General features: G+C 45.7%; 1 protein-coding gene across 1 annotated transcript in view; it reads left to right on the top strand.

Moving 5' to 3' along the window:
- Positions 1-27,611, top strand: part of DPP3 (dipeptidyl peptidase 3) — an 80,953-nt gene that overhangs the window by 28,224 nt on the left and 25,118 nt on the right. Inside the window, exons 5-11 of the mRNA XM_040328888.1 lie at positions 3,416-3,490; positions 3,610-3,703; positions 3,912-4,045; positions 6,039-6,169; positions 7,866-7,924; positions 10,774-10,968; positions 20,480-20,592. Coding sequence (XP_040184822.1) covers positions 3,416-3,490; positions 3,610-3,703; positions 3,912-4,045; positions 6,039-6,169; positions 7,866-7,924; positions 10,774-10,968; positions 20,480-20,592 — 801 coding nt within the window. The remainder of the gene's footprint in view (positions 1-3,415; positions 3,491-3,609; positions 3,704-3,911; positions 4,046-6,038; positions 6,170-7,865; positions 7,925-10,773; positions 10,969-20,479; positions 20,593-27,611) is intronic.

A 27,611-nucleotide genomic window follows, 5' to 3' on the forward strand; every position in this document is an offset into this window, starting at 1 on the left:
TCCTCCAGTCTTCTTCGGATGTTGCAGGACAAATGGTCTGGTTCCTCAATCCAGAGGTTTTCTCCTTTCTGGTTGATCTATGAGGGCAGCCAGAAGTAGATCTTTGCCTCCAAAAAAATCAGGAAGACAGGAGAGAGAAAACAGCCTTTCTCCCCGTATAGACTAATTCCAAAACTAATACAGAAGTTTCTGCAGGAAAGAACAAATCTCATCCTGATAAAGCCTTTTTGGCCAAAGAGACCATGGTTTTCCCTTCTTCAGGCCATAGCCACAGTTCATCTGGTATTCCCTTCCTTTAAAGCGAGGACATGTTCTCTCAAGAACAAATAGCCACCTTAAAGCTGGGGGTGTGGTTTCTGAGGAACAAATTTTAAAGTCTCAGGCTCGTTGCACACCTGATTGAGGGTGGAATCGCCACTATTCTGCCCATTATTTCCAATTGCTGCAAAACGCGGGATATGTTTGTGATACCATTACATTTAAATTAGTTTATTTTGGGCGCAAGTGTCATGCGTTGCGACTTGCAATGCGACAATCGCATTAGAAGTGATGGCACCACAAACGCGTCCCATGTTTGCTGCGATTTTAAATTGCGGGCAATATCGTGTCGATCCCGCCTGCGATCAGGTGTGAATGTAGTGCCAAGGTTTTTCAGGTAGCGAAATTAAAGACGCTGTTGAACTATTGTCAGCCGGTCACTATGATCTTCTATAAAAAGGTTTGGGACAGATTGAATTTTGTGGCTGGCAGAACACCATTTTTAGTTGGCTTCCATTTAATCTATCCTGAAATTTTTAGACGATGGTGTGGAGCCAGGTCTAACCCTCAGCATCTTGAAAGTACAGGCAGCGGCTCTCTGTGATTTTTCCACAACGCTCCCTGTTGGAGGATCCAAAAATTTCCAGATTTTTCTGAGCTGTCTCGAGAAAGAGACCAGTAGTTCCTAGGACTTGTTTTGCCTGGGATCCATCCTTGGTCCTTGAGACTTATTTCCTTGCCCCTTGTAAGCCTTTTTGAGATTCCTCAGTTAAAGTGGAGGTTCACCCTTTAAAAAAATTTCTGACATCACACGGAGTCGCGCCATCCTACCGACAGAATGCCGGTGTTTTTTTTTTTTTTTTTTTTTTTTCTCAGCACATACCTCTTAATCCCGATTTTCACCTCACGGCAATCCCGCGGGAGTGGGCGTTCCCAAGCACTGCCTGTGATTGACAGGCTTCCGAACGGCGCATACTGCGCGTCACAGGTTGCCGACAGAACCCGAACGTCGGTGCGCAGGCGCCGTATAGAGCAGCACAGACGTTCGGGTTTTTTCGGCAACCTGTGACACGCAGTATGCGCCGTTCGGAAGCCTGTCAATCACAGGCAGTGCTTGGGAACGCCCACTCCCGCGGGATTGCTGTGAGGTGAAAATCGGGATTAAGAGGTATGTGCTGAGAAAAAAAAAAACCCACCGGCATTCTGTCGGTAGGATGGCGCGACTCTGTGTGATGTCAGAACTTTTTTGAGGGTGAACCTCCACTTTAAGCTTCTTATCTTGAAGACATTTTTTTACTAGCACCATTACTTTGGTCCAGAGTAATGTGGATTACAGACTCTTTATATTACAGAACACTTTCTCCATATTTTTAATCGTTCTAAAAACTGACCCTGATTTTCTACCCAAGGTTGCTTCTTCTTTTCATAGATTTTAGGATATTGTATTACGACTTTCTGCAATTCTTCTTCTGGAGACCGACAAGGGTTTTAACTTGATAAATGTTCAGAGATGTCTTCTAGCTTATCATGACACTACTAGTCATTTCAGGAGATCGGAAGCCCTTTTTGTTTGCTTTGCTGGTGCCAATGAGGGGATCCAAGCCTCTAAATCCTCTATAGCGAGATGGATCAGACAGGACATATGCAAAGCATACCGGATTATGCAGCCAGCATTTCTGTTAATTAAGGCTCCTTCAACTAGAGCCTTGTCCACCTCCTGGTTAGAGAGCGCTAGTGTCACACCAGAATAGATTTGTAAAGTGGCAATTTAGTCCCAAGTTCTTCACCTTTGTGAAACTACAATTTTTGGACCCATCATCAAGTGGGGCAATGCGTTTCCTGTCCCGGAGGGAAGAGCTTTATTTCCAGGACTGTTGTGGAAGACTACTGGAAATACTTACTGGTAGGTTCCTTGTCCCATGAGGTAAATCACATGGGGGTTGATTTACTTAAACTGAAGATTGGGAGATCTGGTGCAGATATGTATGGTAGCCAATCACATTCCAAGTTTCTTTGTAATAGCTTAACCACTTAAGACCCAGACCAAAATGCTGCTAAAGGACCCGGCCAGGTTTTGCGATTCGGGACTGCGTCGGTTTAACAGACAATTGCGCGGTCGTGCGACGTGGCTCCCAAACAAAATTGGCGTCCTTTTTTTCCCACAAATAGAGCTTTCTTTTGGTGGTATTTGATCACCTCTGCGGTTTTTATTTTTTGCGCTATAAACAAAAATAGAGCGACAATTTTGAAAAAAATTCAATATTTTTTACTTTTTGCTATAATAAATATCCCCCAAAAATATATATATATATATATATATATATATATATATATATATATATATATATATAAAAAAAAAAATTCCTCAGTTTAGGCCGATACGTATTCTATCTATTTTTGGTAAAAAAAAAATCGCAATTAGCTTTTATCGGTTGGTTTGCGCAAAATTTATAGCGTTTACAAAATGGGATAGTTTTATTGCATTTTTATAAATGAATTTTTTTTTGTTTTTTACTACTTATGGCGGCGATCAGCAATTTTTATTTTTATTTTTTTTTTTTTTTTTTTTTTCATGACTGCGACATTATGGCGGACACTTCGGACAATTTTGACACATTTTTGGGACCATTGTCATTTTCACAGCAAAAAATGCATTTAAAATGCATTGTTTATTGTGAAAATGACAGTTGCAGTTTGGGAGTTAACCCTGTGGGGGCGCTGTAGGGGTTATGTGTGACCTCATATGTGTTTACAACTGTAGGGGGTGTGGCTGTAGGTGTGACATCATCGATTATGTATCCCTATAAAAGGGATCACACGATCGATGACGCCGCCACAGTGAAGAACGGGGAAGCCGTGTTTACACACGGCTTTCCCTGCTCTTCAGCTCCGGGGATCGATCGCGGGACTCCAGCGGCAATCGGGTCCGCGGGTCCCGGAGCTTCGGACTAGGTCGTGGGCACGTGCCCGCGACCCACGGCTGGACAACAGCACAAACAGGTACGTGCATGTGCCCAGCCTTGCCATTCTGCCGGTCCTTAAGTGGTTAATTGAACGAGCTGAAGTAAGAAGCTGAACTGTGCTGTATCACATGGAGTTGCCTTTTAATCCCTGTGTAGCCAGGATGCATGGTAATATTTTTTTTTATTTGTCATAGGGAATTTCCACCTACTTCTCTGGAAATTGCACTATAGAAGATGCAAAGCTGATTCAGAGTTTCCTCGACTCAAAGGTATACAGTTACAATTGTGCTTTTTTTTTTTTTAGTTGATGCCAATCCAGCTCACATTACCATTTTTCTGTGGGTAGGTTTTTAAAATTCATTCTGTTCATTTTTCTTTTTCTCTCCAGAATCTTAGTGCCTACAACACTAGACTATTTAAAAATCAAGATGAAGGAGGCAGGACTAAGTATGAAGTTCGACTGGCATCTGTTACCAAAGAAGGTGGGAGTTTCATGAATATTGTTATATTGTTTACTCTAGCTGCTGAATAGAAATCCTCTTGATTTCAAGATATCCAAACATGGTGCAGCATTGCTACATAATTGATCAATACTTTTCCAGGCATAGTGTGGATGACCAACATGTTTTATTTGTACTTTACTACATTTTTCTTTGTACAAACTCACATTATCCTTATGTCATAAACCAGGAACTGCAGATAAGTCTTCTGATCTATCAAGCCTTTTGGGATCATTTGAGTTTGAGGGCCATGAGATTGTTGTCACAAGGGGCGATTACTCTGCCTTACTACTTCGAGTGAGGGAAAACCTGGAAAAGGCAAAGGTAATCACTATTATTTCTGTGTAAAAAGGGTGTGAACTGTGGAATTTTAAAGGATAATCTTTTAAATGTAAACAGACTAAATAAAAGTTGCATTATAACTGTCAACATATTGTAGAAGTACAACTATCTTGCTGCCAAATTTAATTTGTGATCCTTTTCCAAAAGAATGGTCCATATCTATATACTTGTCCTCAAGTACCCCCAACAGGCCATGTTTGCAGGTTATAAACCCTTTAAGGATAATTGACCAAAAAAAAAGGTTAATTATATCCACAAGGACTTTTTTTTTAACCACTACTATTCCTTTATATTCCAGATATAGATCAGACCAAAATGAGGGACAAATTAGGGGTGAAGAGGACATTTCTCCAAATCAAGGACAGTCCCTCGAAATCGGGGACAGTTGAGAGCTATGTAATTAGCAGTATAAGAACTAGAAATTCCTATTAGAGGTTGACCGATATTTGGCCATTTTGGAGAAATTGGCATCGGCCGATTTATTATCAAAATTAGGCCGATATTGAACACTGGCTGCACTTCTGCCAGCAGTGTGGAGAAGGAACGTGGGGTGGGGCTCCTCCCTTCTCCACGATCTGTTGGCAGAGCAGCGCCACGGCGTGTGAAACTGTATGTGTGAGATACTGTATGGAAAGAGAGAGAGGAGCTGTCATAATTTAAATTGGATGTCGGGGGTGGGCGGGACCCAGCTATCCAACACCAGCCAATAGGATGGTATCTGGGCGGGCTGCTAAGTGTATGTGGCCCCGTCCCTTTCTTAAATAGCTGGATAGAAGCTGGGTCCCTCCGACATCACGCTGAATTTGTCAGTCTCTCTCTCTCTCTCTCTCTTCACGCGCTGCAGAGAGCTATCGGCTGTGAAACCTGCCAATCGGTGCCATCCAGTGCCACTTGTCAGTGCCTGCCCCTGCTACCTGGCAAAAATCGGCATCATATATCGGCCGCCCCGATTGCTAAATTTTGGCCTGAGAAAATTCCATATCGGTCGACCTCTAGCTCCTATCCCTGTAAAAGACCATTAGCTGGAGGTATAAAGGTCCTTTGGCTGGATAGCAAATAGATTTCTCACTGAGCTGGCTAGTTCCTATCCTTTAACACAACGGTAGGCAACCCATGGCCCTCCAGCTGTTGCAGAACTACAAGTTCCATCATGCCTCTGGAAGTAATTGTATCTTCCAGCCTTGCAATGCCTCATGGCAAATGTAGTTCCACAAAAGCTGGAGGGCCCCAGGTTGCCTACCCCTGCTTTAACAGGACCTGATAACTATGGAGCAAATGATAGTTTCGCAGAATAGGAACTAGCTCCCCCACTGTGAACAGTCTAGTAGTTCCTATCCCTGTAAAGCAGTAGTTCTCAACCCTGTCCTCAAGTACCACCAACGGGCCATGTTTGTAGGTTTTCCTTTATCTTGCACAGGTGCTTTAAATCAGAGTAAATGGCTTGGTATTTTGGACAGCTATTTAATCTCAGTGAAATACCCAAACCATGGCCTGTTGGGGGTACTTGAGGACAGGGTTGAGAACCACTGGTCTATATGATTATAAGATAAAATGTCTGTGTCTACTGTGAAATCCAGTCCTAAAATCATTATTAATCTTAATAAAATGCAACAGACTATATGTGGCTAGCCTAGCTAGTTCCTTCTTTTATGGTGCCCCCCCTCGAAACAAGTATATTCATTTTGCACACCTTACTGAAAATGACCAAATGGTTAAAGGGGTGCTGCAATGACTCCTGATTGGTCATGGTTAATGACATAGATAAGATATGTTGTTTGCACACCAACAAGGTTGTTTCTTCTTTATTACATGATCACATATAAAGACGTTTTGGGACCTCACGAGACCCTTTATCAGGAAATAAAGATTGTCACGCATGGTTGGAAACTTTTCAATCATCTGCGCACTTTGGTGTGTCATTTGGCTTTTGCAATCCTCATTATTTCAGGTTTTCTTTTTAATTCAAAATCCTTAGGCTTATGCTTCCAATGATAACCAGAGAAAGATGCTGGAGGAATATGGACGCAGTTTTCAGGAAGGATCCATCCAAGCTCATAAGGAAGGGTCCAAACACTGGGTGCAGGACAAAGGACCAATAGTGGAGAGGTGGGTACCTGAGGGCCAAGTAGACTGAGGGCTGAAAGGTCGCAAATGGTCATTAAAGGCCATCTTTGGTTAATTGTGCGAGTTTTAAAGTATATGTATAGTTAGGTTTTTTTCTGTCAAGGTATTATTTGTCTTGAAGACACAACAGGGGTTGAGAGGAAGTCTCCCCCCCAAATGCAGCCATGTCTCCCCCCCAAATGCAGCCATGTCTCCCCCCCCCCCCAAATGCAGCCATGTCTCCCCCCCCCCAAATGCAGCCATGTCTCCCCCACCCCAAATGCAGCCATGTCTCCCCCCCCCCCCCCAAATGCAGCCATGTCTCCCCCCCCAAATGCAGCCATGTCTCCCCCCCCAAATGCAGCCATGTCTCCCCCCCCCAAATGCAGCCATGTCTTCCCCCCCAAATGCAGCCGTGTCTCCCCCCAAATGCAGCCGTGTCTCCCCCCAAATGCAGCATTGTGTCCCCCAAATGCAGCCTTGTGTCTCCCCCCCAAATGCAGCCTTGTGTCTTCCCCCCAAATGCAGCCTTGTATCTTCCCTCCCCAAATGCAGCCTTGTATCTTCCCCCCCCCAAATGCAGCCTTGTGTCTCCCAAATACTCGCGCAAATGCTCTGTATCGATACCGATACTAGTATCGGTATCGGGACAACCCTAATAATAACTCGGCAGAGCTCTATTTTTTTTCCGCTTGAATGCACAACCTGCAAGCTGTAAATATGAATGTGCAGTGTTTCATATTTTCCTGATTAAAACAAATACAACAATTTTTGAAAAATGTTTCTTAAAAAAAAAAAAAGTTTTCAAGAGGTTTACATGTAAAGTACACCAGTGACAAACCATCAAAGCCAATGCCTATATGAGATTTGCGTGTTCCATAAAATGATACACCTAGGATAAAATGTGGAGTAGTTCTGTCTCGTTGGCAATACTATGATCTAAATACATTTATCCTCAGTCATACAGGGTGTGGAAGTATAGGTCACTGTGACCATATGGATCGCTAACTATTTACAGCAGGGGTCTCCAAACTTTTGAAACAAAGGGCCAGTTTACTTCCCTTCAAATTTTATTGGGGCCGGATTGTGGCTAGTTGGAGTAAGAAAATGCCAAAGGCTTGGTGGTCAGTGGGGGGAAAAAATTCCAGATAAAGGCAAGCAAAGGGCCATATTTGGGCCACAGTTTGGAGACTCCGATTTGGAGGGTAGAAAGTGAGGAAGTGATGGTTACATTATTGACTACAACAATAAAGAGGGAAACGTAGGCTCCACCGCAGTTTTTCCCATAGGAAAACTGCCGGGAAAAAGACCGCTGGGAATCCCGGCAGGAAAAAAGAAAACATGTTCTAATTTTTCCCGCCGGGATTCCTGGCTGTTTTCCTGGCCGGAAAACTGCCATGGCGCATACAGACGGACAGTTTTCCGGCCAAAAGCTGTCATGGCAGTTTCCTTGATGGGAAAACTGGTCGTGTGTACGAGGCATCAGGCTAGGAAAATGGAGGCCTGGATGGGCAAAAATAGAAATTCTTTTGCAAAAACAACTCTTAAATGCGTATTTTGATCATGTGTTTAGCTATTTGGTTTGCCTAAACTTTGGCTGTAAACTTGCTTTTATATAGAAATTATAAGTGTGAGCTTCTAACCCACAGTCGGTATTTCTTGGAAAATTTGTGTTTTCACAGTACATTTTTCTTTTCAGTTACATTGGGTTCATTGAGAGCTATAGAGATCCATTTGGTTCCCGTGGAGAATTTGAAGGTGAGTTTGCAGAAGGGCCCCCGGATAACATACCGCTTAGTAGAACATTGGTGATTTTCTTAAATAATTGGGATTAGCCAAATAGAGGCAAATACCATTTGCTTCAGTAGGCTGTAACTGTCAGTCATAGGTTTGCAGGTTTACACCAACACAATAAAGGCTAAAATGGATTACAACACTCCAGTTGTATAGTAAAGGAAATGCAGGAATGATTTGGTGAATGGAAATATTTAGTATAGTCTTGCATCAAATAAGCACCTTCAGTCACAAATCTGCTGCTCAGGAAATGTATCTGCTAGAGCAGTGCTCCCTAAATCCGTCCTGTCCCACAATTGGATAATGTTTTTTGGACAGCAACATGGTTATAGCATATACCATGGGTATCTAATTAAAATGAATGGAGGTTCGGACAGTAAAAAAAAAATCCAACAGAGGTCAGAATCACATTTTTCTGTGATGATCCTTAGCATTACAGACCTCTCTTCATATATCATAATCCCGTTCATACATTAGTGTCCTCAGCCCCTCGCATACCAGTCCCCCACTCCACATGACATTTTCCCTTTCACAGTACTGTTCTCAGGCCCCCTTTGCACCCTCCCACACCCCTTTCACAGTAGTAGAAGTTGGAAGGATGGACAGCTGCACCTCCAAAAAAAACCTTAGGTTGTCCTTATTTAAATAATAGGTGGAAAATGCACTACAAATAACAGCAAAGGGTGGAATACAGCCTACGTGTTTTGCACTGCGTTCAGTGCTTAGTCCTGACTAAGCACTGATCGCAGTGTGAAACGCGTAGGCTGTATTCCACCCTTTGCTGTTATTTGTAGTGCATTTTCCACCTATTTTTAAATAAAGACAACCTAAGTTTTTTTTTTTTCAAGGTGCGGCTGTCCATCCTTTCAACTTCTACATTTTGCCTCATGCATTGCCGGCACTCCTGGCCTCCTGAGCAGCTACTGATTGTCCAGCAGACCCACCTTGAGCGGTAATTTCTCTTTCCCTTTCACAGTAGTGTTGTGAACCTCCTTTATTCACAGCAGTGTCCTTAATCCCCTTCAATCAATCATTACCCCCACCACAGTAGTGTTCTCTGCCCCCTTCACATCTTGCCCCCACAGTACTCTCCTCTGCCACACACACACACACACATATATACATACATACATACATACATACATACATACATACATACAGTAGTGTCTTCTGCCCCCATTTACATCATCCTCCTCCCGCCACAGTACTGCCCTTACCCCCCCCTTCACCTCACCCCCACAGTAGTGCCCTTTGCCCCTTCAAATCACTCCACCCCCCGCCACTGCCCTCCTTTGACATCACCCCTCCCCCCACAGCTACCTTCCATATCACTGCCTGTCCCCCTTTCACATTATCCCCACCCACCCAACAGTTGTGTGCTCTGCCCCTTCACATCACCCCCACCCCCCACCCCGTCCACAGCACTGCCCCCCTCCAAAGCCCTACAGCCTAGCAACCAATCACCTGCTGGTTAACTTTAAAAGTTAACTCAGGTAGCTCCCGCTCTATGTTCAGTGCTGCTGGGCTTTCCACTTTTGATTTTGAATTGTCCTGCCACCTGCTCTCCACTCTGTGGTGATGATAACCGTGGTGGCGGCTGGGGGAAACGGCTCCTAAATGGCGCAAACGCAGGTCCAGATGGGACAGTGGCTCAGTCCGGATCTGGACCATGGTCCGCTTTTTAAAGTGGTTGTAAAAGCAGAGGGTTTATCTTAAAGCGGTTGTAAACCGCATATATAATTTTTTTTTTCTTTTTTTTTAAACCTGCAAGGCAAAAGGCATAATCAGCTAGTATGCACCGCATAATAGCTGATTATGAAATACTTACCTCGGAACGAGGTGAAGAACACTTACCTGGTTCACGCCGAGCGAGATGTCATCTTGCTCCGGCGTGTCTTCCGGGTATTGCCGCTCCAGCGCTGTGATTGGCTGGAGCGGCGATGACGTCACTCCCGCGCGTGGGAGATTTAAAATCGGCAAGGTCCGGCGGCTGCCGGATCTTTCGCCGTGGATTCCCCCTGCGCATGCGCCACTGCAATCAGCGGTGCATTGCAAGGGGAATATCTCCTAAACCGTACAGGTTTAGGAGATATTCTTTATACCTACAGGTAAGCCTTATTATAGGCTTACCTGTAGTTAAAAGTGAAAAATAAGGGTTTACAACCGCTTTAATGCATTCTATGCATTATGATAAAAAGCCTTCTGTGTGCCGCAGCCCCCCTCAGCCCCGCTGATGTGTACCTGAGGTCCCTGTAGATCCATTGGTTTTGCAGGAATGTCTCGGCTACTCTGGACTCCCCTCCTCATCGGCTGAGGCAGCAGCGCAGTGCCATTGGCTCCCACTGCTGTCCTTAAAAGTATGACGTGTTTGGTATTTAATTTTTTTTTTTATGAGACTATACAATCGTGCAATGATGGAGTGTCGTGCTCGCCCCCTCCCTTGGACTACAGGAGAGTCAGGACGCTCTCTACATTGCAGATAAAGGAGCTGTGTGTTAGTGGGCGTCCTGACTCTCCTGTAGTCCAATGGAGGGGGCGAGCATGACACTCCACACCAGGGAGAAAGCCTTGCATTACTGTGTGGAGTTACAGAAGAACAGGAAGTGTGGATTTCTCAGAAGAAATAAGTACATTTAAAAGCAAAATGGAAGGATGAGGTAAGTGAAGGAGGACTGCACTAAGGTAAAGGAAGCTATTTAGGGGAAAATGATTTACCTTTACAGCCCCTTTTAAATTTGGAAGGGAATCCTTTTATTGTGCAACGTTTATTTATTTCTTCCTTGTTGGTAACAAACACTTTTCTGTATTCACAGGCTTTGTAGCAGTAGTTAACAAATTGGTAAGCGCTCGCTTTGCTCAGCTTGTGTCGGCAGCAGAGAGCCTTGTGGCAAGCCTTCCATGGCCATCTCCATATGAGAAGGATGCTTTCCTCCGTCCAGACTTCACCTCCTTGGATGTTGTAACATTCAGTGGAAGTGGCATCCCAGCTGGAATCAACATACCCAATTGTGAGTTTCTAAACTTCTGCCAACAGTATCTGCTTAGACCTCAGAGCATTATATGGTGAATTAAAGATGGACAGAAATTGTTAGTAAGTTGGTTTTCAGTGCTGAAAACCTGCTTTTGCGGCATGCTTTAACCCCTACCCTTTACTCTTCAACTGACCTTAAAGAATAAGTTTGCCTTTCTGAACATGTTACACCTGTATTTGGGGTGTAACATGTTCAGCACCCCCCTCTCTGCACCCACTGTCACTATTTAAAGTGGTTCTAACCCCAAATTCAAGAATGTAATATATTGCAGCTTACCAATAATTAGATGTGGTGGCTGCATTCTTTTTTCTTATTTTAGTATTTTTTCCTCCTGTTGATCTGGCCAGTAACGCACCCCCTGTATTGGTGTGCCTCCACTCTGGATGAAGGAGCACAGGAGGGGGCACCTTTGAATAGAAGTATTGTCAGTCTGGGGGGAGAGGAGTGTTGGATATACTGGCAGATTGGTTCCACTAATACAGGAGTCTCCAAGCTTTCTAAAAAAAAGGGTCAGTTTACGGTCCTTCAGACTTTAGGGGGGCCAGACTAGGGCCATTGGGAGTAGAAAATGTCCAAGTGTCCAGTGGGAGTAAATAATACCATATCTTGGTGTCAGTGGGAGGACTAGTGCCCCATCGTTTGTGTCAATGGAAATAATTGATGGTGTCAGTTGGAGGAGTAGTGCCCTATTGTTGTCAGCTTTAAGAATTATGCCCCATTGGAGCTGGATGGAATAGTGTCCCAAGTGCGGCATTAAGACACGCAAAGGGCCGCATCTGGCCCCAGGGCCACAGTTTGGAGACCCCTGCACTAAGAGATTAAAGCCAAACTTCAGACAGCACTTTATAAGAAGTTGCAGTTAAATTTTTACATAAATAAAAGCTGATCATTGTACGCACCCCTGTCGGTGGTAAATGGTTTGTCTCATCTCTATAACTGATACATTCTTTTGGAGAGCTTGTTCTTTTGAAAAAACAACAAGCTGACTGGATCTTCAGATGAAAATAGAAGGAAAGAGGCCTAAAAATGAAAATAAATGCATCAAACGTAAAGTGCAATTTAAATGTTTGCTTTTGGGTTTAACACCACTTTAAAAACAGCATGGCTACAGCCCCAACGTCGGAAGCTTGGAAAGTTTTTTGATTAATAGGTCTCTTCCCTTTTATAAAGCAACTTATTCCAATAGAGGTGTACCCCATAAGTTTGATGTGTGTGTGAGGGGGTCCTCTCACCGCCTCTGACTTTGTTCTTCCTTTACCACTCAAAGTTTATTGAATATTTATTTGAACTAAAAATGTGTTTTTTCCTTTTTACCGCCTGGATTATCCAACTGTATTCGTTTTTTGTTTTTCTCCATTTATCATCATAAGAGCTAATGTGTGGAGTGTATCATTATGTTGCCTCTGTCTTTTGTATCCTGGATTCTCCTTGTATGTAGAGAATGCTGTCTTGGTCACAGGCAATGTTTTTTTGTTTGTTTTTTTTTCTCGGTTTTTCTTAGTGAAATGCTGTTTTGTTTTTGTTTGTTTTTTGTTTTATACTGCCTGTAGTGTTTTGTATTCAGTTGCTGTTTTTGTGCCTTTATTGCTAAATCTGAATAAAAAGAATATTCAAAAAAAAAGAACAGCATGGCTGTGCAGGGTTCCGCACAGAGTCCTATGAATGAATGAACTACAAGTCCTGTTTCCACCACTGCAGACAGTTTGTAGTTTGCGAATTGCAAAGGCGCTGGTGAGCGCTCTCGTAGTTCACTGATTCCTCCCCAGCTTTAGTAACTGTCTTGTCCGTATGGGAGGTACAGACAGACAGCTGCACTGTGAGCTTGCAGGAGCCTGATATGCTCTACAGGCTCCTAAGAAAATAAATAGGCATTTTATTACTTGCAAAAAATGTGCATTTATTTATTTTTAAAGTGAACTTATCCTTTAACACACAGCCCTCCTCTTTTCCCAGCCCTAAAACATAACCACATCATTTTAGAATTAACAGTTAATATCTCTCTAACACTTAGAGCCCTTTCACTCGGGAGCGTTTTGCATGCGCTATAGCGTTAAAAATAGCGCCTGCAAAACGCCCTTAGACCCCTTTCATACTGAGCCGCCCATAGCGTCGGCGGTAAAACTCCTCTATTTTTTTACCGCTGACACTATGGGCGGATTTCGGCCACTAGCGGGGCGGTTTTACCCCTGCTAGCGGCTGAGCAAGGGTATAGCCGCGCTGTCTTATTGATTTCAATGGGCAGCAGCGGTGAAGGAGCGGTAAACACACCGCTCCAAGGATGTGGCTAGCAGGTCCTGCTAGCGCAAGGGCTTTCACACTGAAAACAATGGAGCAGCTGTTTGAGGGCAGATTCCAGACGCTATTTTTAATGCCATAGCGTTAAACAGCTGCACCATTCATTCCCGTGTGAAAGTTTTTATACTGGAGCGGTGCGCTAGCAGGATAGTTAAAAAAAGTCCTGCTAGCCGCATCTTTGGAGCGGTGAAGGAGTAATGTGTTTATTGCTCCTCCACCGCTCCTGCCCATTGAAATCAATGGGACAGTGCAGCTATACACAGAAGTTCCTAGTTGTGATTTACTACACTGACGTTTTGGGAATCCTTACAGTGACGCCAGTGCAGGTCTCCCCATTGCCTGGGTGCTGCACTCCCGATTGGCCACCAGTGTCACATGAGTATTGAAGGACGGCGTCTGGACACCGCTTCCTTCCTCCTCTGTGACGCTGCGGAGATCCCGCCCTTCATTGCCTTGACAGACGCGGCTGTGTCATCGGCTCGGCTGCGTCGTATCCAGGCTTCCTCGCCGCTCCTCATCGCGGCTGTGAGGAGGATCCCGCCCTCATTGGCCCTTTACCACCATCTGGGTGAATTTGCAACCCCTCTTGCATCGGAGCCGCACTACATCACAGCGCTACTGACAGCTCCCAGCGTGGAAGTGCTTCTTCAATTGCCTGAACCATCTCCTTGTATGGATTCATGAGAGCCGCTGTGGAGGTATTGTACCATCTCCCTACACTACAGTGTGCTCACTACTTGGAAGTACATTTAGTCATCTCCCCACAGTGATTTTTGGTTCCAACTATACCATCACTATGCCACTTCTGTGCATGCATTGTGGACTGTAATCAGATTTTACCCATTCATTTAACTCTTTGCTATTATTGTGACATTTTTATCTGTTTATGTTCATCCTTTCGTTTTTAATATTTCCAGACTATAAAGTGCCATCAACTTACCTCTGTGCGCTGTATTCTTTGTTTCTTTATCGTACATCACGGGACACAGAGAAGCATAGTAATTACTATGTGGGTTATAGAGAGTACCTTCAGGTGTGGACACTGGCACGCCCTTAAGGCAAGAAGTTCCCTCCCCTATATAACCCCTCCCATACCGGGAGTACCTCAGTTTTTTGCCAGTGTCTAAGGTGTTGGTCACGAGTGAACATGTGCTCCAAGGAGCTCCACTGGAGGGATCCATATTGGATGTAAAAAGCCTCCATGAAATCCGGATCCGTCCAAAGTGCTTCTGAGCCAAAGTGGACGGTACCCGGGCCCCGGTTAAGAAGAACGGGGTTTGGCCTGTAATGCTTCTCTTTGAGAGCTGGATCCTGGTTATTCAGTACTTTGGTCAATTTCCTAATACCAAAAGTTTACTGACAGGGTGCGATATGGGTCCAGGGGTGTGGTGTTCCTGTCCATGGACCCCGGTCCCTGAAGGTCTATAGACGCTGCTCTCCGTGATGGGTGAAGATTGGACTGTCTGTTTATGCAGAGTCCTGCAGCGTTGGATCAGGTAAGTGAAGGTGCTTCAGGACTTGGTCCTAGGAGTAACCTTCCTTTATTTGAGCCATTATGTTTGCCTAAAGCTATCTGTCTGTGCTTCTCCTATATGGTCCTGTGTGTTGTGGGGAGGAGGGGTATCTCTAGTCAGGTAGTTAGCCCCTCCTGTGCAGGTTAAAAGCAGAAAAAAGTTGTCCAAAATGTTTGGCTTCACTTGGCTTACCTGGTCCTCACATGGAGCTGTGGTGTTCCATCCTCATGCATGAGCGCGTAGCGTCATGCGCGCGCGACATTGATGTGTCTTAGGCGCGCGCGCAAATGAATTTTTTGTACGCTGCTTCGGTGCGCACGAATGTGCGCGGCGTGCTCCGTGAGATGCGTGTGACGACATGTGCGCGCGTGCGGCTACGCGTGCGCGCGTAGCCTCGTGGTGCACGCCTAACAGCGGCGCGCGCATGCGCGCAGGGGGTCTATCTCAGCTGTTCTCTATGAGACTTGAGATTACAGGACAGAGCAGGTCAGGTGATTACACCTAGTCCTTATATGCTCCAGTCCACCTAACTGGTTCTGGCTGACGGTGGACACAGAGATCTTGTGCACATACTTTCAGTATTTAGTACTGGTGGTGGACAGTGACATCTGCTTAAGGCGCATAGTGGGCTCTGCACCTTGCCAACCATCAAATAGCAGCGTCAGTGCTGGTCTATAGGTTCGCAAGTAGTTGCAACTATTGTGAGTACCTCAGCTTTATCATGGCTAAAGGCTCAAGGACTAGAAGCAAAAAAGCAAAGGGATCGCCATCTGGCTCAGAGGATCTCGGGCATGCTCCTGCGGCTGCTTCCTCTCCTGAAAAATTGAAGGAGGCCCAGGGTGAACCATCAGGGCTGTCAGATGCCTGTTCTGCCCTTGTCCCACCTGCTCCAGTTTTTGTGACACAGGAGGCTCTGGCCTCAGCTATGGGGGGTCTGGAGCAGAGATTAGCGACCTTGATTGCATCCTCTCTCTCAAGGGAAAATCGCACAAGGTCCCCCTCTCCCTCTGAGGAGTCCCTCGATTTGGGGCATGCATCCTCAGAAGAGGTTGATTTACCCTCTGGAGATCTGGCAGAAGGTCAGCTGGAAGTAGTGCACTCTGAGGATTCCACTTTGGGAGAACCCTTTTCGGCGTCGCAATCCGAAAAATTGTTGGTCCAGTCCCTCACTGAGATGGGCTGTTCGGCCTTCAAGTTGCCACTTTCAGAGCCAGCTTCAAGTGCAGTCTCATCTTTAGGCTCCTTAAAAGCTCCTCAAGCTAATTATTCCTTCCCGGTTCACCCCCTGCTGGAAGGGCTTATCTACAAGGATTGGGAACATCCAGATAGATATTTTCTTCCTCCTAAGAAGTTTTCGGTTTTATACCCCATGGAGGAACAATTCACTAAAAAATGGGGCATCCCCAAGGTTGACGCAGCTGTGTCCTGCGTAAACAAATCTTTGACCTGTCCAGTAGACAACGTTCTGGTATTCAAAGATCCGACAGACAAGAGATTAGAGACTTTATTAAAAACCTCTTTTGCTTCGGCGAGAGGAATAACCCAGCCTGCAATTGCGGCTATTGGGATTTGCCAGGCCTTGAAAGACCAGTTTAAAGGGGTCTTAAAGGAATTGCCGGCACAACAGGCCCAGAATTTGGCTGAGTTTCCCAGAGCATTATGTTTTGCCATAGATGCTATTAAGGACTCCATTCAGCAGTCCTCACGTCTCACTCTCTCGCTAGTTCATATGCGCAGGTTACTCTGGCTGAAGAACTGGTCTGCTGAAGCCCCGTGTAAAAAATTACTGGCGGGGTTTCCCTTTCATGGAGAGCGTTTGTTTGGGGAAGATCTGGATGCTTATATTCAGAAAATTTCCAGTGGCAAAAGTACACTGTTGCCAGTAAAGAAAAGGTTTAGGGGTTCCCCCTCCTTTAAGAGATCCTCCTCTCCTATCCCTAGTACTTCCGGTACCAGGCAGTTCCGACGGCCTCCTGGACGATTCAATGCAGGTGGGAAGCCACAGGGCCAGCCTCAGGCTTCCAAAAAGCCTTGGAACCGTAAGCCACAGGCCAAGCCAGCATCTAAGTCAGCATTATGAAGGTTCTCCCCCACTCAGCCGGGTGGGGGGAAGGCTTTAGCTGTTTGCGGAGGCTTGGCTAGACAGGATCCAAGACAGGTGGGTCCTCTCTACGGTCTCCGGGGGCTACAAGCTGGAGTTGAGCGAATTTCCTCCACCGCGCTTCTTAACCTCGAACGTCCCAAAGGACCTCGGCAAAAGAAGGTCCTTAGCATTGGCCTTAGATCATTTGTTATCCCAAGGGGTAATCAGAGAACTGCCAGTGGAAGGACAAGGTTTGGGGTTTTATTCCAATCTCTTCACCGTCCCCAAACCAAACGGGGATGTAAGACCCATCCTGGACCTCAAGGCCTTAAACAAGTTCCTAAAGGTCCAATCATTCCGGATGGAATCGATCAGGTCAGTGGTGGCCTCCCTGCAAGGAGGGGAACTACTAGCGTTCATCGATATAAAGGACGCATACTTGCACGTTCCTATCTTTCTCGACCATCAGAAGCTGCTTCGCTTCGCGGTAAATCAGCGCCACTTCCAGTTCGTGGCCTTACCTTTTGGTCTGGCCACCGCTCCTCGTGTTTTCACGAAAGTATTGGCTCCACTGTTAGCCTATCTAAGGTCTCAAGGCATATCCATAGTAGCCTATCTAGACGACCTATTGGTAGTAGACCGGTCAGTGGCCGATCTAAACTCAGCGGTACACAGAACCGTAAAATTTCTGGAATCCATGGGTTGGGTTCTCAACCTGGACAAGTCAGCCTTAATGCCTGTGCAAAGGCTCGAATATTTGGGTCTACTCATAGACACAAAGCTAAAAAGGGTCTTCCTGCCCCAAAGGAAGTTCGAGGCTCTAAGAGAACTAGTTCAACTAGTCAAAGCAAAGCGTCAGCCTCCCATTCGCCTCTGTATGAGGTTACTGGGAAAGATGGTAGCCTCGTTCGAGGCCGTCCCATTTGCGCAGTTCCACTCAAGGGAGCTTCAACATGCCATTCTGTCCGCTTGGAACAAAAAGGTTCAAGCCTTGGATCTCCCTATGTCTCTCTCCCGGTCAGTCCGGCAGAGCCTTTGTTGGTGGCTGGTTCCCCGGAACCTGCTAAAGGGGAAGTCCTTTGTTCCCGTGACATGGCAGGTTGTGACCACGGACGCCAGTCTGCTAGGCTGGGGTGCAGTCCTGGGAGGTTTATCTCTCCAGGGGAAATGGTCAGCCTCCGAGAGGTCTCTACCCATAAATCTGCTGGAAATTCGAGCAGTCTATCTAGCCCTGTCAGCTTGGTCAGACAGGTTGAAGGGTCTTCCAGTCAGGGTTCAATCAGACAATGTCACTTGCGTGGCATACATAAATCACCAGGGGGGCACAAGAAGTCGTGCAGCCCAAAGAGAGGTGAATCGAATCCTGACCTGGGCAGAGAAATATGTCCCATGCATATCTGCAGTGTTCATTCCGGGAATAGACAATTGGCGAGCAGACTACCTAAGCCGCCAACAGGTGCTTCCAGGGGAATGGACTCTTCACCCCGACATCTTCCAGAGCATTTGTCAGAGGTGGGGAACACCAGATGTCGATCTCTTTGCATCGAGGTTCAATGCAAGGGTGGGCAACTTTCTGTCCCAGACAAGGGATCCACTTGCTTACAGCACGGATGCACTGGTGTTCCCATGGGACCAGTTCTCCCTAATGTATGCGATCCTCCGCTGCAATTATTACCCCGTCTTCTTCGCAGGGTGAAGTCGGAAGGAAGACCAGTGATTCTGGTGGCTCCAGCGTGGCCCAGAAGGGCCTAGTTCGCGGACATTGTAAGGATGTCCGTGGGGCAACCGTGGTCCCTTCCGCTTCGGCCGGACCTATTGTCCCAGGGGCCTATATTCCATCCTTCCTTACCGTCTCTCAATTTGACGGTTTGGCTATTGAGTCCCATATCTTAAAGAAAAGGGGTCTCTCTAATGCGGCGGCATCTACTTTGATTAATGCCAGAAAACCGGCATCCAGACTCATTTATTACAGAGTCTGGAAATCTTATGTGGCCTGGTGCGAGACCCTGGTGGGGTTGGCATCCCCGGAGGTATCTCATTGGCAGAATTCTGGAGTTTCTGCAGTTAGGGGCAGACATGAAGTTGGCCCTAAGCACCATTAAGGGCCAGATCTCAGCCTTATCGATTTTTTTCCAAAGGCCACTAGCTACACATTCCCTGATCAAAACCTTTTTGCAAGGTGTGATCCGGCTTAGTCCACCAGTCAAGATTCCCTTGTGTCCATGGGATCTGAATCTGGTCCTTTCTGTCTTACAGAAACAACCATTTGAGCCCTTGGCTCATATTCCTTTGGTCCTTCTGACCAGGAAGGTGATATTTTTGGTAGCCATAACCTCCGCCAGGAGGGTTTCGGAGTTGGCGGCCTTGTCTTGTAAGGAACCGTACCTTATATTCCATAAGGATAGAGTGGTCCTACGGCCCCACCCGGCTTTCCTACCTAAAGTTGTTTCAAAATTTCATTTGAATCAGGATCTTGTTCTCCCGTCTTTTTTCTCAGAATATAGTTCTGCAAGGGAGAAGTCTTTACATACGCTAGACGTATTAAGAGCAGTTAAGATCTATCTTAAGGCTACTGCTCAGGTCCGGAAAACTGATACATTGTTTATCCTGCCAGAAGGTCCCAGATGTGGGCAGGCAGCGTCGAAGTCCACTATCTCCAAATGGATTCGGCAGGTCATTACTCAAGCCTATGGCTTGAGGGGAAAGGTTCCCCCGTTTAAGGTTAAAGCACATTCCACTAGAGCGGTGGGTACTTCCTGGGCAGTGCATCATCAAGCCTCCATGGCTCAAGTCTGCAAGGCCGCGACATGGTCGTCTGTCCATACTTTCACTAAATTTTATCAATTGGACATAAGAAAGAATGAGGAGAGCGCCTTTGGGCGCAGTGTGCTGCAGGCTGCAGTTTGATTCCTCATGTCTGATGGCGCCCGGCTTATTTCTTGGGGTCTCCCTCCCCTCATAGCATTGCTTTAGGACGTCCCACATAGTAATTACTATGCTTCTCTGTGTCCCGTGATGTACGATAAAGAAAATAGGATTTTTATAACAATGCACTGCTGCAGCAACGTATTGGCAGTAGTATAGAAAAAAATAGGATTTTTATAACAGCTTACCTGTAAAATCCTTTTCTTGAAGTACATCACGGGACACAGAGCACCCGCCCCTCTTTTTGGGGTATTTGGGACACTTATTGCTTGCTACATAACTGAGGTACTCCCGGTATGGGAGGGGTTATATAGGGGAGGGAACTTCTTGCCTTAAGGGCGTGCCAGTGTCCACACCTGAAGGTACTCTCTATAACCCACATAGTAATTACTATGCTTCTCTGTGTCCCGTGATGTACTTCAAGAAAAGGATTTTACAGGTAAGCTGTTATAAAAATCCTATTTTTTTCTATACTACTGCCAATACGTTGCTGCAGCAGTGCATTGTGGGTGGTTTTAACCCTTTATCGGCCGCTAGCTTTTACCGCTTTTACCGTGTGAAGGGGGTCTTAGGAGTGTATTTATATAAAAAAAAAAATCTCTTAGTTTGAAATGGTTTGTTTGTTATAATATGCTGAATGTCATGGGTGCTATTCCTTTTTTTGTTTCAGATGATGATATCAGGCAGAGTGTTGGATTTAAGAATGTCTCTTTGGGAAATGTTTTATCAGTTGGATCAATTACTCAGCGCGAAAAGCTAACGTTTTTATCAGAGGAAGACAAGGTGCAGTATACAGACATATTGATTTCAAATGGGAAACAGTCTAGAGTTCTGCTTTTATTTGTATGTTAAATGTGTATGTATTTTGTGTAAGGTGAAAGCTATACTGATAAGGCCTCATACTCACTGAATGTTTTTACAGCTGCTGTTTTTGGCTTCAGGGTTTTTTTTTTTTTTTCTGCAGCCAATCAACTCCCCAGCATGTTATCCTATGTGTCTATGTACACATAGGCTGTTATCAGCTTTTTTGGGCAGGGGCATTTTCTGCCTGGGGGGAAAAAACAGAACTAGTGGGTTTTGAGAGAAAAATGCTCTAACTCTGAAAAACGCTGAACGCGGCTTTTCTGTGTTTGAGTCTTTTTGAATAATAAGCTTTTGTGGGAATATAGTTTTGCTAAAAAATTGCTGCTGCAAAACTCACTCTACAGCTTTCTACAGCTAACTCTACTGGCATAAAGTCCTGTGTGCATGAGGCCTCAAGGATACCCAAGAGAGATGGTTGGTGTACCCAAGAAGTGTAGTCTGACGGCCAGTTCTCTGTAGAGTCTGGGCATCATGGGGCAGACCAGACCTGGGAATTTAATCTGCAGAACTGGAACCACGCTGAAGGACTCTGAGAGAAGTTGGTCCATTGTAAAAGCAGGTGACCCAGGATTGCCCAGGGCTTGAAGTCAAAGGGTAGCCTGTTGAGGCTACCCTCAGGTTCACCCTAATTTAAAGGCTAAGTTCACCTTTTGGAACATGTTACATGTGCCACCTATATTTATGGTGGAACTTGTAAAAGGTTCCAGCTTCTGCCTCCTCTCCCCCTGATTCCTCTGTGTTGACCCTTCTCATGACAAGCTAAATGGAAGCTTTCCTGGTTTGCTTCTGAATGAGCTATGTTGTCAAGTAACATAATCTAGTAGAGGAATTGAGCTAAGAGATATCACTTGTAAGGGCTTGTGTCAATGGGAAAATGGCAGCTTTCTTTAGATATCAGGGTGAAATGCTTCTGATATGATTTCCGAATTAGTTTATATGGCTGATTTAACTGCCTTTTAACCTGCATTTGACATGTTTGAGCTGCATCTGCACTGCATTCCAGTAGACTTTTTTGTGGAAAGAAACAGTGCTGATGTGAACAAAAGCCCATTGACACAGGTCCTAAGGGTGTTTAAACGCTACAGTTTGTATATTGTTGCTATCTCATTGCAATACAAATAAGGAACATTAAGGTAAAAGTGTAATATTTTGTATTATAAAAAATGGTGGTATTTAGTTTAGCAGTTTCCATTTTACCATTATACAGTACCTTGCTTTTTACCTGGACTGGAATTACAGTCTTTAAAATGTTGCATCATAGTGGTGTATTGTAAATCATATTGGGTGAGAGAGGCAGGTCTCCCTCCTGAACACGTTTTGTGGAGAAATGTCACCCTGCCTTTGTTGATACGCCTGCTGCTTGTGCTGTGTAACATGCTTTAATTGCACCAATGTACCATACCTGTGAAGGCTTTAATTGTGTGTCCAGTATCTTTCCTGCACTATATATTATAGCTGGTATGTTGACCAGTCAGGGGTCAACTCACTAAAGGATATCGCATTTTATATTTGAGTCATGTATCCAAATATTGCATGGAAAAATGTTAATTCATTACAGGTTCATGCAGTATTTACAGCAAACCTAAGAAATGTTCGGTAAATATCACCTATTAATACAGGGATCGACAAATCCCGGGCGCCAGGTCGCCATGGCGACTAGAAATAGTGTCCTGGCGACTTGGTTTGGAAGGTGGGCAAAAAAAAAAAAAAAATTTTTTTTTTTTTGTGAGCTGGTGCCATCTGGTGGTGAGCCGTTGGTATTACATGTTATTATCACCAGATGTGAGCTGGCGCCATCTGGTGGTGAGCCGTTGGTATTACATGTTATTATCACCAGATGTAAGCTGGCGCCATCTGGTGGTGGCCGTTGGTATTACAAGTTAAGCATTACAAGTTAAACAGCAATTCTAATGTAATTTTTCACTATTTTCACTGCCATCTTCTTCCCTCTAATTAGAACCCCCAAACATTATATATATTTTTTATCCTAACACCCTAGAGAATAAAATGGCGATCGTTGCAATACTTTCTGTCACGCCGTATTTGCGCAGCGGTCTTACAATCGCACTTTTTTGGGAAAAAATTACACTTTTTTTAATTAAAAAATAATACAACAGTAAAGTTATCCCCATTTTTTTTTAATGTTATGAAAGATAATGTTACGCCGAGTAAATCCATACCCAACATGTCACTCTTCAAAATTGCGTTTGAACACCGTTTACATATGCGGGCGCTGCTCACGTATGTGTTCGCTTCTGCGCGCAAGCTCGTCGGGACGGGGCGCGTTTTCTGGCTCTTAACTTTTTTAGCTGGCTCCTAGATTCCAAGCAAATTTGTCAACCCCTGTATTAATAGATAATCCTATCTAAAAGTCTAGCCACGCACTATTTAACAAATATACTCAATTACTTGCTGGTTAAAGCGGAGTTCCACCAAAATTATATATATATATATATATATATATATATATATATATATATATATATATATATATATATAATATTTTTTTTTTTTTTTAAGTCAACAGCTACAAATACTGCAGCTGCTGACTTTTTTAAAATATGGACACTTGCCTGTCCAGGGCACCCGCAATGTCGGCACCCGAAGCCGATCTATCCCTCGGCTCTTGGGTGCTGTCGCTGCCATCTTCGGTAGCTTCATTTCCTGGTTCCTTACTGCGCATTCGCGAGTCCTCCTGTCTTCTGGGACTCGCGTGGCTCTGTGTCTGAATGGACACATACAGGAGTAGAGGGTCGGCTCAGGTGCCCTCATAGCAAGCTGCTTGCTGTGGGAGCAGGAGGGAGGGGCCAGGCATGCCAGTGAGGGACTCGAGAAAGGGGGGGGTCCTGGGCTGCTGTTTGCAAAACCACTGCACAGATCCGGTAAATATAACTTGTTTAATACTTTTTTCTTTGATTTAAAAAATATATATATATTGTTTCTTTATTGAAAATCAAAACTGAAATGTATCCATTCACAGATCATGTGCAGCAATAAATTCCATTACAGTTGGGGATATAATGTATAATGTATATACCTCACGAACAGTTTAAGGATATTATCATACCGAGTGTGCATACTGACACTTCGTTACCTGATGCTGCATAGTTTTACATCATTAATGTATAACTATTCTAACCTGTACGTCTGTAACTGTAAAGTGTACAGGGGGAATTATAAAAATGACCACGGGAAAGAGATAAAGCAAACATATTCTATACCCAGGTATAGCAGAAGTTTCTATTATTCTGTTATCCACCACGTCTACCCCGGCAATTCCTGCATCGGCCAACAAGTTTTCCTTCTACCTCTACTTCCACTAGTTCACATTTGCAATAGTCTGTCTTTCACGAACTGGGTTGGGCCTAGTCTAGGAGTGTCGAGCCATGGTTGCCACAGGGAGTAGATTTTTTTTTAAGGACATTTCTTTGTTAAGTACGTTTCTTTATTTTTTTTTTTCGCGTATCAGCGTGCTGTTTACCACCTCCACCCATTATTCTTCTGTTGGTAACCTCGGAGTTATCCAGTGCTGTGCGATTATTTTGCGAGCTATGTACAATAGATGCTGTAACGCAGTATGGCTGTTCGGCGAAAGTGAGGGTATCTCCAAGCAGGCACACAAATGTAATACTTTAATTAATTCTCTGCATTAAGGTAAAAAAAAACGTCTAATATTAGACACACATGTGCCCTCCTCGGAGATGGAGGAATATCTATCGCCACCACACACTTAGTACAGATGGGTACTCGGGCAGACACCAGGTGTGCGAGAGATACTGGATTGACACATTACAATGCTTGTGCCCCCCCCCCCCCCCAATGATGCTCCCTGTGGCCAGAAATGCTGTTCAGTTTGATATGACATTTTGTATCCTGTTCTGTTTTTTGCGACGGCCCATGTGAGCCTCTTCCCTGCTATAAATAAACAATAAAAACAAACAAAAAACTTCTATTGTCAGCCCTAGTCCCCTAAAAACGTACCCGAGCCCGGTCTCGATTCAGCGCTGTGCCCGAGAACAATGTCCCCCTCTCCCTCCCTGGACTCGGTGAGAGCAATGGAAACCATTGGCTCCTGCTGTTAATCAAATTCAGTGATGAGGAAGTGGGGGACGGGGCTGAGCCGCACAGTGTGTGTCTATAGAAATACACAGCCTGGCTCAGGATTAAGCCTGCTCATGTGCCACCATAGGAAGCTGTTTCCTATGGTGGCACACGGAGAGGAGGAGGAGCTAGGAGCCCCTATGGGGGGACTCGAAAAGAGGAGGATTGGGGCTGCTCTGTGCAAAACCACTGCACAGGGCAGGTTAATAGAACATGTTTATTATGTTAAAAAAAAAAAAATACTTTTTAATCTCAACTCTTAGTAAATAAAGTCCTCAGTCTGACTCTCAAAATAGTATACAGATCACAATAGGTATGATACCAAATCCTCTATGCAAGATGTAGCCTATTAAAACTCCCCCGTAACACCACAGAAAACCGCCGGAAATCCCTGTTGCATCATAGGGGGCAGGGTCACCCATCCACGTCACGGGTGGCCCCGCCCTCGGTTATATAAGAACTGTCAGACGGGTAGCGTGTCATTTGGCTGGGAGCCTCGGAGGAGGCTGTATCGTTTATAGCGGCGGGTCCGGGTCGTAGAAGGATTTACAGTGCTGGAATTTTTTTTGTTTTATTAAAGGACTTAAAGGTCCCAAGCTGTGTGTATGTGTTTTTTTTTTTTTATCCTTTTTTGTCTTTTTTGGGTGAAATGATAGGGGTACAATGTACCCCGTTACCAATTCACATAGGGGGGGCCGGCATCTGGGGGTCCCCTTTGTTAAAGGGGGCTTCCAGATTCCGATAAGCCCCCCGCCCGCAGACCCCCACAACCACCGGGCAAGGGTTGTGGGGATGAGGCCCTTGTCCCCATCAACATGAGGACATCCTCCCCATGTTGAAGGCATGTGGTCTGGTACGGTTCAGGAGGGAGGGGCGCCCTCTCGTCCCCCTCTTTTTCTGCGGCCCGCCAGGTTGCGTGCTCGGATAAGGTTCTGGTATGGATTTTTGGGGGGAAACCCCACACAATTTTTTTTTTTTTTTTTTTTTTTTTTTTTTTTTCCATTTTGGTACGGGTTCCCCTTAATATGGAATCTGGAGGGTACCCCCACGCTTTTTTTTTTTTTTTTTGGTTCAGGGTTCCCCTTAATATTCATACCAGACCCAAAGAGTCACAGGGGGAACTCCTGCTGTTTTTTTTCCCGTGACTTTAATCTGTATTGCCGGGACCCGACAATTCATGAATAGTCGCGAGTAGTTTTTAAATAACTTTTTCTCTTGTGTTCATGGACGGACACAGCAGCATATTCTTGACAGTAGGGTATTGGCATTCTATTAGAAGAGGACTAGGCAGAAACATGTTAAAGTGTTAAATCAACATTAAACTGTACAGTACTGCCCAGGGGGAAGTCCCTCTGGGTACAACCCCTCTCCCTGCATCTGGTAGCTCAGTTTTTTTTTTTTCTGCCTAGCATAGGAGAAGGACCTGGCTCCCTGGGGGCCCATTAGGTCCTGGAGATTTTTTTTCTTCCCACTTTGATCCTGTGATCTACTTTCAACTGCCGACTAGGCGACGGGCTGGATGTCCTAGATCCTTGTAGTCTCCCTAGTTTTGGCCATCGAGCGTGTGCAGACCTTTAGCTACGCGCTGGGTCGGCCACGACATGCCCCGTTTGCTCCAGGGGTGGCCGGTGAGCTATACGCCCCCCGGGGCACACATATGACCGGGCTAATTTCTGTCCGTGTCAGTGTGCCGGGCCGGCAGCAACCCCGCACTACTCGGGTGGTGGATCTGTCAGGGATGCTCCAGCTATCCACGCAGGACGGGTAAGTAGCAGTTCCCCCCTGCTTCGGCAGGTTGGCATGGCTGGGCATTCCCGAAGAGGTCGACTAGGATTTTTCTTCCCACCCTTCCTTTCTTCTCTCCCCTCCTTCCCTCCTTCCTATGCTCTGGGAGCTAGGCTTGCTGTGTGTGGCTGGGGGTCTGCCTGGGGGGGGGGGGCTCCATTCTCTAGTGGGGGGCTGTGCTGTGGGTCCGCTCTCCTGGGGGTGCTGTCCGGCTGTCATGTGTGGGGAGGCCTCCGTTCGGGGGTCTCGGGTGTTCGCTGCCTGTTTTGTGTACTTTCTTTTTTATTCCATGTTTACGGCAGCCATTTTGGCGGTGTCCGCCGCTATATTACTGGTTCTCTCGGCGGCGATTTTCTTGTAGCCCGCGTGCTCTTTTTACAGGGAGGCCGACTGGGGGCCATCTTGTTGTGGATTTTGACCTCTAGCGGTGGCATAGGTATCTGAACTGCGCAAACAGCCTATTACACACCTCAGGGAGAGAGTGACTTGTGCGGGGAGAGCACCTCTAGAGAGACCTTGCGGACAGCAGCTGTACAGCACCTGGCTTGCATGGTGAGTCTTCTGGGGGGGCCTCGGCATCTGTAGCAGCTAGGAGGGTGGGCTGTGTGCCTTGCTTTACGTCCCTAAGGGTGTCAGGCGCGTGGGTCAGCATGGTGTCGGAAGCTAATGCTTCTTCCCCAGACATACCTGTGTTAGCAACTGGTGTGCCCCTGCACCTGCTGTTTCTGTGGACTCTATGTCGGCGGTCCTGGAGGCTTTCGTTGCCAGCAGTGTGTGGGCAAAAGGGGGGTAAAAAGTGCCCCCTCCCCCCACCATCTTCCTGGGGCATCAGACTCGGATTCGGGCCCGGCTGCTGCTCCAGGTACTGGGTTGAAGTGTCAGAGGATGGAGACCATGACCGTTCGGACAGGGAGGATGACTCCCTGTCCGGGTCAGCGCATGATAGGGCACTTGTTGGAGCACTTATCACCGCGGCGTGGGATACTCTTAAATGGAGGATAAGGCGACGCATCTACAGAGATGTTGGTCCCTTTTGGGTTCCGTAAGCCGAC

Source organism: Rana temporaria, chromosome 11 (genome assembly GCF_905171775.1).
Source record: "Rana temporaria chromosome 11, aRanTem1.1, whole genome shotgun sequence".
NCBI classification, from domain to species: Eukaryota; Metazoa; Chordata; class Amphibia; order Anura; family Ranidae; genus Rana; species Rana temporaria.